This window comes from Muntiacus reevesi, chromosome 17 (genome assembly GCF_963930625.1).
Source record: "Muntiacus reevesi chromosome 17, mMunRee1.1, whole genome shotgun sequence".
In the NCBI taxonomy this organism is placed as follows: domain Eukaryota; kingdom Metazoa; phylum Chordata; class Mammalia; order Artiodactyla; family Cervidae; genus Muntiacus; species Muntiacus reevesi.
Window position 1 is genome coordinate 9,741,004 of NC_089265.1, and position 17,997 is coordinate 9,759,000.

The 17,997-nt window shown below is 47.3% G+C and overlaps 1 protein-coding gene and 1 pseudogene across 3 annotated transcripts in view; one reads left to right on the top strand and one right to left on the bottom strand.

Moving 5' to 3' along the window:
* Positions 1–356: 356 nt before the first annotated feature.
* Positions 357–451, bottom strand: LOC136148810 (U2 spliceosomal RNA; annotated as a pseudogene).
* A 4,207-nt stretch (positions 452–4,658) lies between these two features.
* Positions 4,659–17,997, top strand: part of ZNF395 (zinc finger protein 395) — a 48,373-nt gene continuing 35,034 nt past the window's right edge. The window contains exon 1 of one of the 3 annotated variants that reach the window (XM_065908030.1): positions 4,659–4,928. In XM_065908030.1, coding sequence (XP_065764102.1) covers positions 4,669–4,928 — 260 coding nt within the window. In that variant the 5' untranslated portion in view covers positions 4,659–4,668. The other 2 variants (XM_065908032.1, XM_065908031.1) reach the window with 2 other exon arrangements.

Here is a 17,997-nt window from a genome sequence, read left to right on the forward strand (position 1 = left end):
GTTTGATGTGGAGCATAAGAAAATGAAAGGAGTTAAGGATTAAAGAAAGGACTCCTAGGTTTTGCTTGTTTCTTTGTTTCCTGAGCAACTAGAAGGATAGAATTGCCACTTACTGGAATGGGGAGAAGCCGATTGGAAGTGAAATTATTATTAGTATTTTTTCCATTTATTTTTATTAGTTGGAGGCTAATTACTTTACAATATTGTAGTGGTTTTTGCCATACATTGACATGAATCAGCCATGGATTTACATGTGTTCCCCATCCCGATCCCCCCTCCCGCCTCCCTCTCCATCCCATCCCTCTGGGTCTTCCCAGTGCACCAGCCCTGAGCACTTGTCTCATGCATCCAACCTGGGCTGGTGATCTGTTTCACATAGAGGACGTATCAGGTATTAAACTGATAAGAACAGATACTACACTTGATCTTAGCCAAAAGGCCGAGAAGTGATTGGAAGTGAAATTAGAAATCTGACTTTGGACATGGACCTTTGAGATACTATCTGACATCCAAGTGGAGGTGTCAAGTAGATCACTGGTGTTCAGGAACCCAGATTAAGTATCAAATGAGGCTCTGGTGGAACCCCAAAACTGAGTTCATTCTATAGACTGCATCCTGTTCCAAATATTAATAAATGGCTAGAAAGTCTTTACCAGTCCTGACATCTTCTGGGCATCTGAGGCATGCTTCCAACTAGGAATTGCCTGTACTATGGATGGAAAAGCTCTAGTCACTCCCCAAAGTTCAACAAGCAATTCATTATTCACCAGTGTTTATCAGGGGCCCACCTCATGCCAGGTACTCTGCCAAATGCTAGGTGTTGCATGGAGACAAGACACACTCCTTGTCTGCATAAAATGTTCAGTACTTAAAAACATTTTTGTTTTTAATTTATTCTGCTGTGCTGGGTCTTAGTTACGGTACATAGAACCTTCAATCTTTGTTGCAGCATGTGAACTCTTAGTCGTGGCATGTGGAGTCTAGTTCCCTGACCAGGGATCAAACTCAGGCTCCCAAGACATGGAGTCTTGGCCACTGCCAGAGAAGTCCCTAGAATGTTCAGACTTGTGGGAGATTAGGACAAGGGAATGGAGATTTCGGTATGATGCAGTGTTGAGGGTGAGGTGGGGTGAGTGGAGGTGCTACTGGACTTAGAGGAGAGGCAGGTAATCCAGCCTTGAGGAGGCCAGAGAAAGTGCTGTGTAAGCTTACTCCTTAAGAATGGGCAGGAATAGTAAGATAAAGAGATGAGAGAGATGGATAGAGAGTACTCGAGGCGGAGAAAACAGCTGGGGTCAAGCAACGACAAAGTCTGTTCAGGCAAAGGACAGAAGTTCAGTTTAGTGTGTACAGAGTGCAGAGTGAAGGGGGTGGAGGCAGAGAGAGGCAAGTAGTGGCTGGAGAACTAATTAAGAGCCACACCAGGAAGGATCTTAATGAGCAATGCTGGAACTTTATTATAAAAGCTACAGGAAGCCTTTGAGGAGTCTGGAGCAGAGGAAAGAGGCTGGTGTAAAAGCATGGACTGGAGGGAGGCAAGCCCAGAAATAGTCATCAGGTGATAGGAGACAGTGGCAATTTCAGATTCACTCTGAAAATCTCCTATCAATGTGTCCATATAATATGAGAAATAAGAGACAAGTCCTGAGTCTGCTTTGCTGAACCTCAGCTTAATGAGTGGTCAAGAATCCACTTGTCAATGCAGGAGACTTGGGTTCGATCCCTGGGTCAGAAAGGTCCCCTGGAGGAGGAAATGGCAACCCACTCCAGTATTCTTGACTGGGAAATCCCATGGACAGAGGAGCCTGGCGGGGTCACAAAGAGTAGGACATGATTGAGCACAAGCACAGTTCTAACAGCTCTGAGAAGCTAATGACTTTGAAGAGGAGGAGGTACCAGATGACTACTTTTTTTTTTTTTTTAATGTTTGCTCATTGTATTTGTTTAGTTCTGACTGCGCTGGGTCTTTGTTGCTGTGAGTGGGTTTTCCCTAGTTGTGGTGACTGGGACTACTCTCCAGTTGCGGTGCTTGGGCTTCTCATTGTGGTGGCTTCTGATGTCGAGTACAGGCCCTAGACCAGAGTTCGGTAGTTGCGGTGGTCGGGCTTAGTTGGCCCAAGGCATGTGGAAACGTCCTGGACCAGGTTCAAGGAATCAGACCGTGTGCCCTGTACTGGCAGGTGGGTTCTGAACCGCTGGACCACCAGGGAAGCCCCCAGGTGCCTACATTTTAATAGGGGGCCAGGCTGTGGGAGAAAGCAAGGTGAAGGGCAGTTCTCGGATGGGACAGCCTCCAGGGAGGGTAAGCTCTACTTTGGGGGTACTGCTGGTGATTGGGGTTGGTGGGGGAGCCAAGATTGGAAACCAACCAGTTATAATTTTCCTAAGCACATCCTGCTTTGTGTCCAGGGTGCTATGGGGGGTGTTCAGGACAGGGCCTGGAGACCGAGTGCTGGGTGTGTGTTTGGGAATGGATGTTTGTGAGGGAAAGTTCAGAGTCTGTATTAATGTGCAAAACTCTGGAATGCATACTGACAAGTACATACCTGCAGTCAAAGGGGATATTCATTCAATATGTACAGTAAGTGCAAAGCCCATGCCTTTGGACGGCCTGTCTGAAACAGAACAAGCTCTGGGTTCTGTGCAAATTTAGAGACCGGTGGCTCACCCTGCACACAGCAGGCACTGACATAGCTGTCAAATGAATGATTGTTTCCGTTTTATTAAAGTTCAATCGTTTTCAGAAATATATAGGTTGGGTTACAAGTTTGAACTGGATGTTTTAAGAAAAACTCACAGCCAGCCACCGACATCCCTTTACAAAGGGTAGCAGTTTAAAGACTGGAATGGAATTTATATACTACCTGGAGTCCTATCTGGTGTCAAAAGTGTTCACTATTTCATTTCATTCAACAAACATTGGCAGAACACCTCAGCCAGGTAGCACCTGGTGTTGCTGGAACTCAGTTTCCTCACTACCTTGGTCTGGGTGCTGCAATTAAAGCTTAATTATATGCTATCTTGTATTGTTCCTTAATTATTGCACGTGCATTCATTTACTTCCAACTAGGCTGGATGTCCCTTGGGGGCAGGGACTATTTTATAAATGTCAGGATCGGTGAGGGACTTGGCAGAGAGGTGAATCTGCAGAAGTGGGTAAGCACCTATGGTTTGAAGAGAAAGGGAAACAGAGCTGAAAGCTATTCATGAACTGTGCGTGTGTGCTAAGTCGCTTAAGTCGTGTCCAACTCTGTGTGACCCTATGGACTGTAGCCCGCCAGGCTCCTCTGTCCAAGCAATTCTCTAGGCAAGAATACTGGAGTGGGTTGCCATGCCCTCCTCCAGGGGATCTTCCTGACCCAGGAATCGAACCTGAGTCTCCTACATTAGTAGGTGGGTTCTTTATCACAGGTGCCACCTGGGAAGTACATTTGTGAACGGTAGTAATACATAATACATAATAAGATACCTTAATAATAAGGGCGCACACATTGGTTGTTAATGAAGTAGAGTATTTCTTGAATAATAAAAATTAAAATTCAAATCTGCATTTTCCCATTAAGGGAGGTTTTGCATATTCATATCATTGCTGTGATCCCCCAAATGCTTTGCTTTCTGTTCTTCTTCTTTTTTTTTTTTCTGTTCTTCTTTTGAATGCAAAAGAAGAATGTTTCCTTGAGGATAAGAAGGAAAAGGAGGAACCAGTCTTTGGTGAATTGTTTGATGGCCGAATTAGCCTATAGTAGGATTTTTCAACAGTGTCACTATCGACAATTCAGACCAGGTAATTCTTTGTGGTGTGGGGCCATCCTGTGCATTGCAGGACATTTAGCAGTATCATTGCCCTATACCTGTTTAGATGCTGGGAGCACCACTACCCCCAGTTGTGACAATCAAAAATACTTCCAGACATTGCCAAAATGTCTCTTGGGGGCAAAAATCACCCCTAGTTGAGCACTATATCCTTTAGGGACTTTGGAATTTTTTAAAGGAGATTTTTCTTATGTTAACAAATGGCGGACCATTAGGGAAGGGAAAGAATATTTAGTGTTTCTTTGGTGTGAGCTAGGCGCTGTACCCATGTTTTTTATTTCATCTTACAGATAAAGAAACTGAGGTTCAGAGAGAGAATAGAGTCTGCTGAAAAGCATAAAACTAGTTCGACAGTAAAATCAGGATTGCAAACCAGGCTTGTCTGACTGCAAAGCCTCTAGTCCTTTCCTGCACACTCCCCACCGTCTCACTGCAAGAAAAACAGTACACTTCAAACTGAAGGTGAGCTGACTGCAAACTCAACAAGTAAGTCCAAAAATATTTAAAACTTTGGGGGGGGGGAGGGGATGGGTTTCTTCTATCCTTTAAATTTACTTGAATTTGAATCTATATGCCCACACATACAGGCACTAGGGCCCTTCACTACCGTTGTGGCTCTTGGTCTTATCTCTGAAAAACACAGAACACAATGGAACAGCTTCAATTCTCCTCGTTACAAATTATACAAAAGCCAGAGGCTAACGGTGCCAAAAGCAACTGGTATTGTTTACTTAAGGGCTGAAAGCTAATAGTTAACTTTCTCTCCTGCTAATTCCAGAAACAGTAAATAACGCCTCACTTTACAACTACAAACGAGTGAGCGCGAGTAGAATGTCATAAAATGGAGAAGAAAACATGAAAGCCAAGGAAGATGGAAAGGCTGGTCGTGACGTTCACTCCCTCCGGCCTTTCGCTCTCGCTCGGCGGGCCGGGGCTGCGCGGCCCGGGTCTCCATTGCCCCCGCCCAGCGTCCGTCGGTGGCGCCCGGAGCCTGCTGGCGGCCTTTCCCGCCCTGGGGCGAGCTCGGCCTGTGTCGGTGAAGCCGGTCCCAGAGCCCGGCCTGGAAAAACAACAGCGAGAAACTTTGGCTCGGTTGGCGGTTCAAGTGAAAACAGGCAAACACTCAAGTTTGGTTCGGGGCTGCAGCCGCCGGGTCGGATTTGGGGGGTGGTGGGTGGGGGGAGGCGGGGGCGTCACCACTCGGTCAGGTTCAAGTACGCATGTGCGCGAGGAGTCGCTCGGGCACTTATTGAGCGCCCACTGTGTACTGGCGGCCGGGGTGTGCACGCCGGGCGCGCGGCGGGAGTGTGGGGGCGGGGGGCGCGGGCGCGTGTGGCCGGCGAGAGGCGCGCGGGCGGCGGGCGCGCGCGGCGCCGGGGGCGGGGGGCGCGCGCGGGGAGGGCGGCTAGGGGGTGTGTCTCCAGCCTGGCCCGGGCGCTCGCTGGCTGGCGCGCGCCTCCGCTCCCTTCCCGGGCTGGGAATCCGGGCCGGGTTGTGGCCGCGGCCGCGTACGTGAGCGCAGTGTCCCGGAGAGGGAGGGCAGGCCGGCCAGGTGGGCGCGAACGGAGCCTCGGCGGGCGGGCGGCCGCAGCGGAGCGGAGCGGGGCGGTGGGCCGCGCCGGGCGGGCGGGGGCCGCGGCAGCCGCAGCCCCGAACCGAGCCGAGCTGTCCGAGGGGGAGCTGCCTGGCCCGCGCCGCCACTCGTGGCGGGGCGAGGTGAGCTGCGCGAGAACCTCGCGGCGCTGCAGCCCGGGGACGGGGGGCGGCCCGGGAACTTCCCACGCTCTGCACGCCCGCGGGGGCCGGGCCGGAGGGCCGGGAGGCGGGCGCCGCCGGGGCAGCGGCCGGTCGGGGCGCGGGGGCGCTGCGGCAGTGGCCGCGCCGGCCGGGAGGGGGGTGGCTGCGCGCCCTCCCTCCCTCCCGTGCGCCGCCTTGTTTATCACGCTCGCCGAGGAGTCCCCTCCCCAACTTTGAGCGCCGGTCCGGAGTCGCCTCTCCGCCGGAGGGTGACCTGCCCCCTCCCTGACCCTTTCCGGCTGGGCGGCCGGCCCAGTCGTTCCGGCGCCCCGCGCGTTCCTGCCCGCTCCGCCGAGCGGCCGGGCGGGCTAGTGCCGGGCTCCGGGACGCGCGGCGCGACACACCCTCCACCTCGGGGGCTGGCCCCCACCCTCCCAGTCCACTTCGGCCCTTCTGTCCACCCCCTGCTTCCTTCTGCGCGCCTTCACCCTGCCTCTCCTCGCCGGCAGCCCCGGGCGCAGGCCCTGTGGGCTTGTGGGGTGCCCGGGTGGGGGCCTGGACGGGGAGTTTGTCATGTGCAAACAATTTCCAGGGCAGCGTTTTCTTCCCTGCCTGGGAGTTCGGGGCTCGGCGCCTTCACTTTAGGACGGACTCAGAAGTCTGAAGACGCCCACCTGCCGGGAGCCGAGGGGGGTTCCGTGGCCTCTTGGTTTCAGACGGCCTTGGCCAATGCCCGGTGACTTTGGAGAGCTTCCCGCAGGCGAGCGTTCAGATGTCAGGCGGCCAGGTGCAGGGGTTACCTGCAGGCCACTTATCGGTTCTTTACACCCCATATGGTGCAGTTTGCCTGCAAGTGAGTGATCGTGATCAACAGGCATCCAAGACCTTTTTGACACCCTCCTAAGGTTTTGTGTAAACAGAGATTCAGGGTCTGAGGACACTGGAAACCCCAGAAAACAGAGCAATTGAGTTCAGTTAAGTTTGGAGGACTGCAAGCCTTCTCAGCACCATGCCAGGCTGTCTGGGAGAGAGCACTCAAGGAAAGGTGGAAGTGATTTGAGAGCTCAAGTTCAGATTAACATACCGACTGCCTGAGTGACTAAATGCTGGGGGACAGGGGGACTGTCAAAGGCAAGGTCAGAGCTGGGGACTGGACTTAGAGTCCTAAGTTATGAAATCAGTTATGCACATGGAAAATAACCCTGGCAAAGGCCAGAGGTAGGGGAGGAAGAAGTAACAGGTGTGAGAGGTCAGAAAGAGATTGCATATGGGAGGAGAAGAGGTTCAGACAGTTATTCAGTGAGGAGGATGTAAAAGATACAGGAGATGATTCCCTCCAGGGTTAATCATCTCGGGGGAGACAGAAAGACTTGAGCATGGGAAATAAGGCCTCAAGATAGGGCACGATTACCTGTCAAGCTGCAAAGTATAGAATAGGTGCTGTTGGAGTCCAGAGAAGGAATAGGGTAGGAATCCCAGAACTGTTTTCCCAGAGACCCTTGAGATGGGCCACAAGATGCAAACAGACATGACTTTCCTGAGAGACAGGAGATGTCCTTGGTCAGACCAGGGGATGTTTCTTGAGCAGTAGGAGTAAAGATGGGGAAGTATGATGATTGAGGTTGTGAACATCCTAGAAGGCCAGGTTGAGGGACTGCACTTTACTCTCTGTGTACCGGGGAGACAGTCAAGGTTTCTGAGCCAGAGAGTGATGTCACGAGAGGGTCTTTGGAAAGATTTTGAAAAGTAATGTTGTTGTTTAGTCCGACTCTTTGTGACCCTGTGGACTGTAGCCCTCCAGGCTCCTCAGTCCATGAGATTTTCCAGGCGAGAATATTGGAGTCGGTTGCCATTTCCTCCTCCAGGGGACCTTCCTGACCCAGGGATCAAACCTGTGTTGACCCGAGTCTCCTGCACTGGCAGGCGGATTCTTTGCTGCTGAGCCACCAGGGAACCCTTTGAAAAGTTGTGTTACGAGACAAATCAGTAGACTGTTATAGTTGTGGAATGCCCAGGGTTTGGACTGGGATAACTGGAAATGCAAATGTGGATGAGTTTTAGAAGCATTGCGGTTTAAATAATTTGTTGACAGGGGCAAGGTGAAGGAGGAGATGAATGCAAATTAATTTTTTCTGGAAATTGATTACACGCCAGGGTCTTGGAGCTGCTGTACTTGGTAACTGGAGAAATCGGAAATGTGTGTTTTGGAGAGAAGTAATTGATACTCGGGCTGTAAAGAAGTTTCTTTTGTTGGCTAAGAAGTTGAAACATAGGTGTCCTGCTAGCAGCTGCATCCCTGAGATTGGTGGGAAACCAGGGTGTATAGGGTGGGAAAAGCTGTGGGAGCTGGGGGACGGAAGGCACTCTGATGAGTGTCTTCTTGGTCATGGGAGGTGCAGTAGAGGATGTTGGTGAGGGGGTCTGGGGTCTGAGTTGGATGGCTTTGTTCTGTCTTGCCATTCAGATGACATCACCTGGTCCTGAACCTGAAGTTACCAAAGCAGCTCGGAGGAATTGAGGCTCCAAGGAATATGGGACACTTTTTCTTCTAACTGGGAGGGAGGGATTGGAGAATGGCGGGAACTAGAATGGAATTCACTAAGCACATAAATTGCTGGACTTTGAAACATGTTGAGTTTTGCTCGCCACAGAGACCTTCAGTCTTGTCCTGGTGTCCCATTGCAGGTGTGCATGGGGGAAGCATAAGACGAGGGGACAGCCAGATGATCTAAAAGAGGAAGGAGGACATTTTGGACCCAAATTTGGGATAGTACCTTTTCCACGGCCAGGTTCCTCCTATCTGGAGCCCTAGCCAGGTCACAGGAAGCCAGCCACCTGCCTGCCTGCCTGCAGAGGGTGCTTCCCCTGAGCCCTGAATTCTGCTTTCCTGTTGCAAGGCTGAGCAAGGGTGATTTGCTGAACAAATTCCCCAAGCCTCAGCTTGCAACATCCCAGGGCTGGTGAATTTGAAGGATATGATTGCACAGAGTTGCAGAATGAGTGACAATGTAATTGCAGCTGCTTAGTCTCCCTCTTCCTCTGAGACGCAGGATCAATGAATTAGCAGGTCAAACTGGCTCATATGGGGAGAGGTGGCCATCACGTATTTTTTGTTCTTTTTAGGGAATATATGACTGTCCAAAAAAAAAAAAAGGTTGCATGGAGCACTGGTGGAACTAATCTACTGATTACAGAACAGTGTTTTCTACACTGTTTCAACCATGACCTACATTAAGAAATAAAATTTACATCATGAACTAGTACACCCAATCATGTATGTAAAAACCTAATTTAGGCTCATGAGTACGACCTCTTTTGCTTGGTGCAATCTCCTCTGATGTTTTTATTTAGTGAATTTTTATTGGAGTGTAGTTGATTTACAGTGTTGTGCTAGTTTCAGGTGTATAGCAGAGTGAATCAGTTATTCGTATACATACATCCACTCTTTAGATCCTTTTCCCATATAGATCATTACAGTGTTGCGTAGAGGTCCCTCTGCTATACGGTATTTCCTTAGTTCCTGATGACTCAGTGGCTAAAGAATCCACCTGCAATGTAAGAGACACAGGAAACACGGGTTTGATCCCTGGCTTGGGAAGATCCCCTGGAGGAGGAAATGGCAACCCACTCCAGTACTCTTGCCTGGGAAACGCCATGGACAGCGGAGCCTGGTGGGCTACAGTCCAGGGGGTCGCAGAGAGTCGGACACGACTGAGCACATCACGGTGTGTCTATGTCCATCTCAATCCTGACCATTTCATTTTCTATTCTATTCTTTTTCATTTACAAATGCTTATTGTCTTCCACTAAGTCAACTTAACGCGTCTGTAAAGGATCATAACCCACAGTTAGGAAAACAGTTAAAGAGCATTTTCACAGCAAAGAAGTATTGAGTAAACTGCTTCTGTGCAGAGCACCCCTGATGAGTGCTCAAGGTGGAAGGAAGCATGAGGAAGGGACTGAACGTTTACAGGCTCCATGAGAGATAAGGTCCGCCTATGATTAAGGAGCAAGGCAAGGTGATGAAATGCCAAGATGAAAATTAAGTAGCCACAGGGTACAAGGGAAGGAGCTATGCTTGTGTGACTTGGAAACAACTTCTGAAATAGGGAAGGAAGTCTGGGGTGATTCCTTTGTGGGGGCTCATGGTGCCTCACAGGTGGGGGTTTATCACTATGATGCTGCACAGGTGGGGGCCCACGGCCAAGGGTTAGGGGTGTACAGAGTGTGCAGAAGAGGTCCTTGTGAGAGAGGAGGGAGCAGTCAGACTGGAAAGGTTGGTTAGGATCAAAGGGTAGTGGAGGGGTTGTAAACAGGAGGCCCAAAGAATGTGTTCAGTTTGCAGACTGGGGTTGTCCCTGGGAGGGTTTCTGCCACACAGAGGTTTTCAAAAATCAGGAGCAGTCCAGAAAAGTCCAACTCTGAAGTTGGAACTCTCTTAAAAAGTCAGATCAGGCCGGCCTAGGCAGCTGAGTGGGAGATGGGTGACAGCCCCACCCTGGGGGGGTGGTGGGTGGACAGCCATTCAGGTTCCCCTGCTCTCTGCTGCTTTAATCCAGTTGATATCAGTTTCCTGCTCAGCTCTGCAGGCCTTTGGATTTGTGACCTGAGTTTCCAAGAGACTCAAAGGCCAAGGAGGGAATCTGGGATCGCAGTAGGAGGATTCGGGTGGGAGTGTGACGCTGAATTTGAGAGCTTTGTGTGCAGATGACTTGTTTGAGGCTTGTCAATAGTATTTTCTGAGTTGCTGCCAGCTGGCACTTTGAAATATTTTTCTGGCGATTGGAATGGTACTAATTAGAGATGGCCTTGGACTATGTTCCCTGGTGAGGCCGGTTTCTAGTGACCCCCAGGATCTCTCAGTCCTCCCCCTTCCACTTCTGGCTGGCCTGGTTAGGTGGTGACTCCTGGCACATACTTTCTGGGAATCATGTTGAGGTAATAATTTGGTGAGATGTGAGTCACAACTGCCAAGTGCCAGTTGACGTTAGGTTCTCAGGACCTTTGGTTCTGTGGGTCAATAGTAAAGGAATGGTAAGGAGACGCTGTCATTCCTTCTCTTAAATCCTTCCTAGGATGGTCTTGGAGATGGGCTTCTGAGATCCAGAGACTGACAATCCAGGATGCGTAATGACCATGTAATAATTGGTTCAAGACCAGGTGTGAATGGAAACGACTCCTAGGAAACTCGGGGGTCCATAGCCACCCGTGAGTGATAGTCCTTCCCCGGGGGAAGCTGCAGGTGATAGGAACTGAACAAGAACCACCCTGCTTTTTACAGATGTGTGGCCTGACTATTTTAAAATACAGTTTTTAAAAAAATTTATTTATTTGTTGAGGACTGTATTGAGTCTTCGTTGCTGTGGGGGCTTTTCTCTAGTTTCAGCGAGTGGGGGCTGCTTTCTAGTGGCGGTGCTCAGGCTTCTCATCGCGGTGGCTTCTCTTGTTGGGGAGCAAGGGCTGTAGGACGAGTGGGCTTCAGTAGTTGCCACGTGTGGGCTCAGTAGTCGAGGCTCCCAGGCACTAGGACACAGTCTCAGCAGCTGTGGCGCACGGGCTCAGCTGCTCCGCCCCAGGTGGGATCTTCCTGACCCAGGGATTGAACCCGTGTCTCCAGCATCAGCAGGTGGATTCTTTACCACTGAGCCACCAGGGAAACCCCTAAAATACAGTCTTCGTTAAAAGTCAAAATTGAAATACTTTTTGCCAAATGGCTTAAAAATACGTGACCATAGGATGCAAGGATAACCAGAAGTCAGCCAAATCATATCAAATTAAAACCCATTTCCTGCTTTTTAAAAAATAAGTGTCCAATGCCCCTCTTTCACTTTATATCTTCATTTTATTTATTTACTGGCCCCATTAGATCTCATTGCAACACGGAATCTTTCACTGCATTGTGTGGGCTCCAGAATGCCTATGGGCTCAGTAGTTGCAGTGTGAGGGGTTCTCTAGTTACGGCATGTGGGGTCTTAACTCCCCGAGCAGCGTTGGAACCCGAATTCCCTGTGTCGAAAGGCAGATTCTTAACCACTGGACCACCAGGGAAGTCCCCCATTTCCTGTTTTATATGACGGTTTGGTTACTACATCAGAGAAGCCATGCGTCAGCTATGGTACACTTTAGCTTTAGTGAAGTATTCATCAGTTTCTTTAGGTAGGATGGTCCATATTAAATAAGTGGTGGAATGTGGGCTGGGTGGTGGTATTAATTTAATTTGACAGTTGTATGCAAAAACTGTTAATTAGTGGCACTGAGTCAGCCTGGAAAGGGGTCTAAAAATGAGCACCATAGGGTTCTATTCTTGGTGTTGAACTATTAAACATTTTTTTCCCATCATTGTGGATGAAGATACAGAAGGTGTGTTTGTCACCATTGTTGACAGTGTAGAGGTGGGAGGAATTGCTTATTTAGTAGATAAACCAAGATTCAGAGATATACAGGATGAGGGCTCAAATTTTTAAAAAAATTTCCATAAGGGATAAATGTAAAGTCTGATTTAATTTTTTTGATTTATTTTTAAAATTTGAATTGTAATGCTTATACATTCTGGTAAGATAATCCCCCTCCTAGAGACCGCATCCCAAATGTACATGATGCTTTGTACACAGAGATTATTTGGAGTTTTTTTTTTTTCTTAAACTAGAATGAAAAATTGGAAACAACTTAAATATCCAGTAGTGTGACTGGGCAGGAAGTAATCCGTAAGTGATTCTGATGGATGTGTCTTCATCATGGAATATTTTGCCATTAAAAATCATGTTTAGGAATACTTTAAAATAACATGGACAGATGTTCCTGCGAAAAGTTAAGGAGCATCTAGAGTATGATTTCAAATCTTTTTAAGTTTTTGGAAATAGTTTTGTTTATTCTGAGTGTGCTGGAGCTTCGTTGGTACTCGCGGGCTTTTCTCTCATTTCGACGAGCGGGGGCTCCTCTGCAGTTGTGGTGCATGGGCTTCTCATTGTGGTGGCTTCTCGTGTCGCATTGCATGGGCTCTGGGGCCCTCAGGCTTCAGCAGTTGCAACACGTAGGCTCAGTAGTTTTGGCGCATGGGTTTAGTTGCTACAAGATATGTGGGATCCTCCCGGATCAGGGATCGAACCTGTGTTTCCTGCATTGGCAGGCGGATTCTTTGCCACGGAGCCACCCAGGAAGCCCCTATGATTTCAAATCTTAAAATTAAAAAAGTGCATAGAAAATGACTAGGAGGAAATAGTCCAATAAGTTTAATACCAAGATACTAATATTGGTTACTTCTAGATAGATAAGTTGAGTGACTTTTTTTTTTTTAATGTTTTAAGTTTGCTATTTATTTTTTTTATAGGGTGTATGTATGTCACAGCAGGAAAAAACTACCATATATGTATTTTTAAAATATACTTTATTTTCTTGAGCAGTTTTCTATTCACAGTGAAACTGAGAGGAAGGTAAAGAAATTTCCCACATACTCCCTGCCCCTGACATGCACAGCCTCTCCAGCCATCAACATCCCCTACCAGATGGTACAGTTGTTGTAACTGATGAACCTACACTGACAATTACTAATCACCCAAAATCCACAGTTTATATTAGGATATTCTGATTTTGGACAAATGTATCCACTGTTACAGTATCATATAGAGTATTTTCACTGCCCTAAAATCCTCTGTGCTCTGCCTATTCACCTGTCCCTCTCCCTAACCCCAGGTAACCCCTTTTATTTTTACTGCCTTCACAGTTTTGCTTTTTCTAGAATGTGATATCATCGGAATTGTACACTCTGTTGTCTTTTCAGATTGGCTTGTGTCACTCGATAATATGCATCTAATCTTCCTCCGTGTCCTTTCCTGGCTTCTTTTCAACATTTCTTTTTAGCACTGAATAATATCCCATTATCTGTATGTAGCACAGTGTATTTATCTGCTCACCTTGGTTGCTTCCAAGTATGGGCAGTCATTATGAATGAAGCAGCTCTAAACATCTGTGTGCGGGTTTTTATGTGGATGTCATTTTTCAGCTCCCTTGGATAAATACCAGGGAATGCAACTGCTGAATCGTATGGTAAGAGAGTGTTTAGTTTTGGAAGAAACCACCAAACTGCTTTCCAAAGTGGCTGCACCACTTTGCATTCCCACCAGCAATAAGTGAGAGTTCCTGTTGCTCTGTATCCTCACCAGCATTTGGCATTGTCAGTTATCTGGATTTTGGCCATTCTCATCGGTGGGTAGTGGTATCATTTTAATTTGCATTTCTCTAATGACTTGTGATCACATCTTTTCATGTGCTTTTTTGGTTATCTGCATGTCTTCTTTGGTGAGGTACGTGTTAAGGTCTTTGGCTGGCTTTTTAAAGTTGAGTTGTTTGCTTTCTTAGTGTTGAGTTTTAAGAGTTCTTTGTATACTATGGATAATAGTCCTTTATCAGATGTGTCCTTTGCAAATATTTTCTCCCAGCCTGTGGTTTGTCTCTTCACTCTCCTGAACACTATTTTTAAAAAACATTTTATCGTTCAGGGACAGGATGGGGTAAAAGTAGATGATTCATTCAGTGACTAATCTTGAGTTATTTACCTGCTATGTGTCAAGCACTGACTGGAGTCACAAAAGAAGACTCAGTCTCTGACCTGAATTTGATGATCTGGTTGAAAGCGGGAGACCAACAGTCAAACAGACAAGCACAGTGTAGCCGCGGTGGTCCTCCAGGTGCCAAGGAGGGGGCAGATCATGTGGGGAAAAGTTTGAGATTGTTCTGTTGTTCACAAGTTTAGTGAGAGCCCTGAGTGACATGAGGTTTTTTTTTTTAGAAGTTAGTGTTAGTTGTTTGGTCACGTCTGACTCTTTGAGACCCCATGGACTGTAGCCCACCAGGCTCCTCTGTCCATGGAATTCTCCAGGCAAGAATACTGGAGTGGATTGCTGTTCCCTTCTCCAGGGGATCTTCCCAACCCAGGAATCGAACCCTAGTCTGCTGCCATGGCAGGGAGATTCTTCACCATCTGAGCCACTGGGCAAGCCCTATTTTAGAATTCAAGTCCCGTTCGTAACTGGATCAGAAATTCATCAGTCCAATCACAGGATCTGGTTTTAATGACCCCTGCTGGTCTTGTGACATTTGGACCACTGTGGGGCTGTGATTTTATTTTATTTTATTTTATTTTTTGGGGGGGCTGTGATTTTAAACAAACATGAACAAAGAAGACTTCACACACAGGAAGGAGACTGGGATGCTGTGGGATTAGGAATGACAGGAGTATACTCAGGGGCGTGGGTACCCAGCAGTGCTTTCAAATATCTTCATGGTTACTGACTTTTTCATTTCTGCTCCTGATGTTAGAATATGACCAGTGGATGGAACAATTACTTTATCCTCTCTAGCTTCAGATTCTTCGTCTGTAGAATGATTGCTTTACATGATTCCTTACTTGTTGAACGATTACACTGAAGGTGGTGAGCTTTAAGATTCCTTTAAACCATAAAGACTGGGAGACCAGATTTCAGTTCTGTTGGAAAAGGAATTTTTTTTTAAATCTGATTTTTTTATTTAGCTGTGCCAGATCTCAGTTGTGGCACACAGAATCTTTGATCTTTGTTGCCTTGCGGGGTCTTTAGTTCCAACATTTGAACTCTTAGTTGCAGCATGTGGGATCTAGTTCCCTGCTGCTGCTGCTAAGTCACTTCAGTCGTGTCCGACTCTGTGTGACCCCATAGTCGGCAGCCCACCAGTCTATGCACTGGGATTCTGCACTGGGAGTGTGGAGTCTTAGCCACTGGGCCACCAGAGCAGTCCCATAAAAGGAATTTTCCAGCTGGCAGGTCTGACCAACAGTGGAAATGTCTTCCCATGGAGTAGTGAGCTCCCCATCATTGGAGGTATTCAACTTGGGCTGAATGCTGTGGATTGAGGGTGCCGTAGAAGAGAACAAGAAGTAGGCTGGCTTCCAAAGTCCTTTCCAATTTTTAGGTTATTGTGTGACTTGTCAAAGCTGAAAGATAGTGTGAAATATGGGATATACCTCTAATTGTACAGTACTGGGGTCAACATCATCATTGTAAGCTTTTTAGAAAATGTTTATAAGTGGGTCGCAACATTTTCAAGAAATCCTCTGGGGTCATTTTAGAAAGGAGGAAGAGAACTATTTGATGGTGGCTCAGGAGTCAGTTTGTGGCCACGACTGCTGAAAATTGAATTTTGTCTTTAGGAAAAGCAAGAAGACAGAGGTGGAGTGGAAATGGCAAATAATAAACAAAGCATGTTGACATATGGAAGACTAAGGTGTTTATTGGGCAGTTGTATTCAGTATAATGAAGAGTCAAGATGGGGACCTTTAATTGACTCCTGGGGTCCTCTGCTTGGCTGTGGAGGACCTGAAAGTGTCCTTGACTATCTACTTCCTCATGTTTTCCAGGCAGATTTACATTACCAGGTTATAGTTGTTATTGTGGTCAGTCACTCAGTCGTATCCGACTCTTCGTGACCCCGTGGACTATAGCCCGCCAGGCTCTTCTGTCCATGGGAATTCTCCAAGGAAGAATACTGCAGTGGGTTGCCATTTCCTTCTCCTGGGGATCTTCTGGACCCAGAGATCGAATCTCGAACCCAAGCCGCCAGCATTGCAGGCTGATTCTTTACCATCTGAGTCACCTGGGAGGCCCTCAGCACCTTACATGCCATCCTAACACCAGGGATGAGTCTGAACCTTGTGGCTGCTCTGTGGACCTAGGGACAGTGACAACAAGGAACAGATAAAGAAACTTTTGGGTGGGATTTTCCAGAAATGCATGTGTTAATGTTATTTTATATTAAACAGTAAATTTGTGATTTGAGTAAAAATGTTTTTGTTTTCACATTTTTATTATTTGTTGCTTCCATGTGGAAGTTTAATTTTGCCTAAATTTTACTTAAATATATGGTTTATTTAGAATGCACTCTGGTTAAACATTTTAGATTTTCTTGCTGATAGTTTTGGATTCCTTCTTTTGTTGGGAGCACTGTCAGGGCTAACTCACATAGCAAATGTTTTTCAGACATTCCACAAGCAGAGTAGAGGTTTATCTCATCTTTTGGAGAAGAACGCAAGATTTATGTCACCAGGCCATTCATGCCTGCCTTTTGGCATTTGAGAGAATCCGTATTAGGCATGAAAGTGCTTTTTTCTTCCTTTTTTTTTTTTAATTTTATTTGTTGGCTGGCCTGGGTCTCTGTGGCTGTGCAGGCCTTTCCCTTGTTGAGACGAGTGGGGGCGCTCTCCAGCCGAGGTCTGCGTGCTTCTCATTGCAGCGGCTCCTCTTGTTGCGGAGCCTGGGCTCTATGGTTCGGGGCGTCAGCAGTTGCTCTGCCGGGCTCTAGCGCACAGGCCCTGTAGTTGTGGCGCGTGGGCCACGTGAGCATAGTTGCTCCCAGGCATGTGGGATCCTGCTGGACCAGGGATTGAACCTGTGTCCCCTGCACTGGCAGGCAAATGCTTTACCTTCGAGCTGCCAGGGAAGCCCGAAAGTGCTTTCCTCATGTGGAATAATTTCGGGGTGCATACCTAGGGGGCGTCAGTTTTAGATGTATGTAAAAAAGTACAGAGAGAACTCTGTAATGGAGAACTAAAGAGGGAAATCTCTGTGCATTTGATGATGAAGGGCTCAGGCCGCCTTTATCTCAGCATCATTTGGATCTCACACAGTATATGGCACATCGACTGTGCTTGTTGAATTGCTCGGAATCAGTTCCCTGGGCCACATAACAGTGAGTATGGGAAAAACTTAAGCTATCAGATTTTTTTTTTTTTTTAAGGCAAAAACATGATAAGAAATAACAACTCTCAGCCGTTTTTGTCCTTTGAGTATTAGGAAGCCATAAAACTCTTTTAGTAAAAACAACCACACTGGGTGGCTGTTTTTCAAAGTGCAGGGGGGCGGGGGAGTGGTGGTGGTGGTGGAGGAATGAAAACCTCCTTGTCCTCTTTCTATTTTTCTTCTTCAGCCGAACACGAATTGCTCCTGGTGTGCCGTTCTTAAATTCCTGTGTCCTCTATCCATTTTAATCTTGTTATCTATTTTTATGGTGACTGTCGCCATGGTACTTGTGCACTTTACATAGCACAACAGAGATTTCAGATATCTCATAGGACAGCTCAAAGTTCTGCTGCAGCCAGGGAGAAACGGTGCTGGGGTAGTGTTCTTTTTAAATTGAGGTGTAATTTGCATACAGTGGAATGCTCAGATCTGAACTGTGCCGTTTGATCAGTTTTGACAAATGCATCTGGAGACAGAACCTTTCTATCACCTCCAAAGTGTTCCCTGTGACCTTTTTGAGTGAATCCTCACCCCAATCAGAAGAACCACAGCTCTGATTTCTAAGACCCTAGGCTAGTTTTGGTGACCCTAGGTCCTTAATAATAGACTTTTGTGTTTCTATGGACTTTTCATGTGGCGTTTTGAAGAGGTGGAGAGTATGTGTGTGTGTTTAAAAGATCAG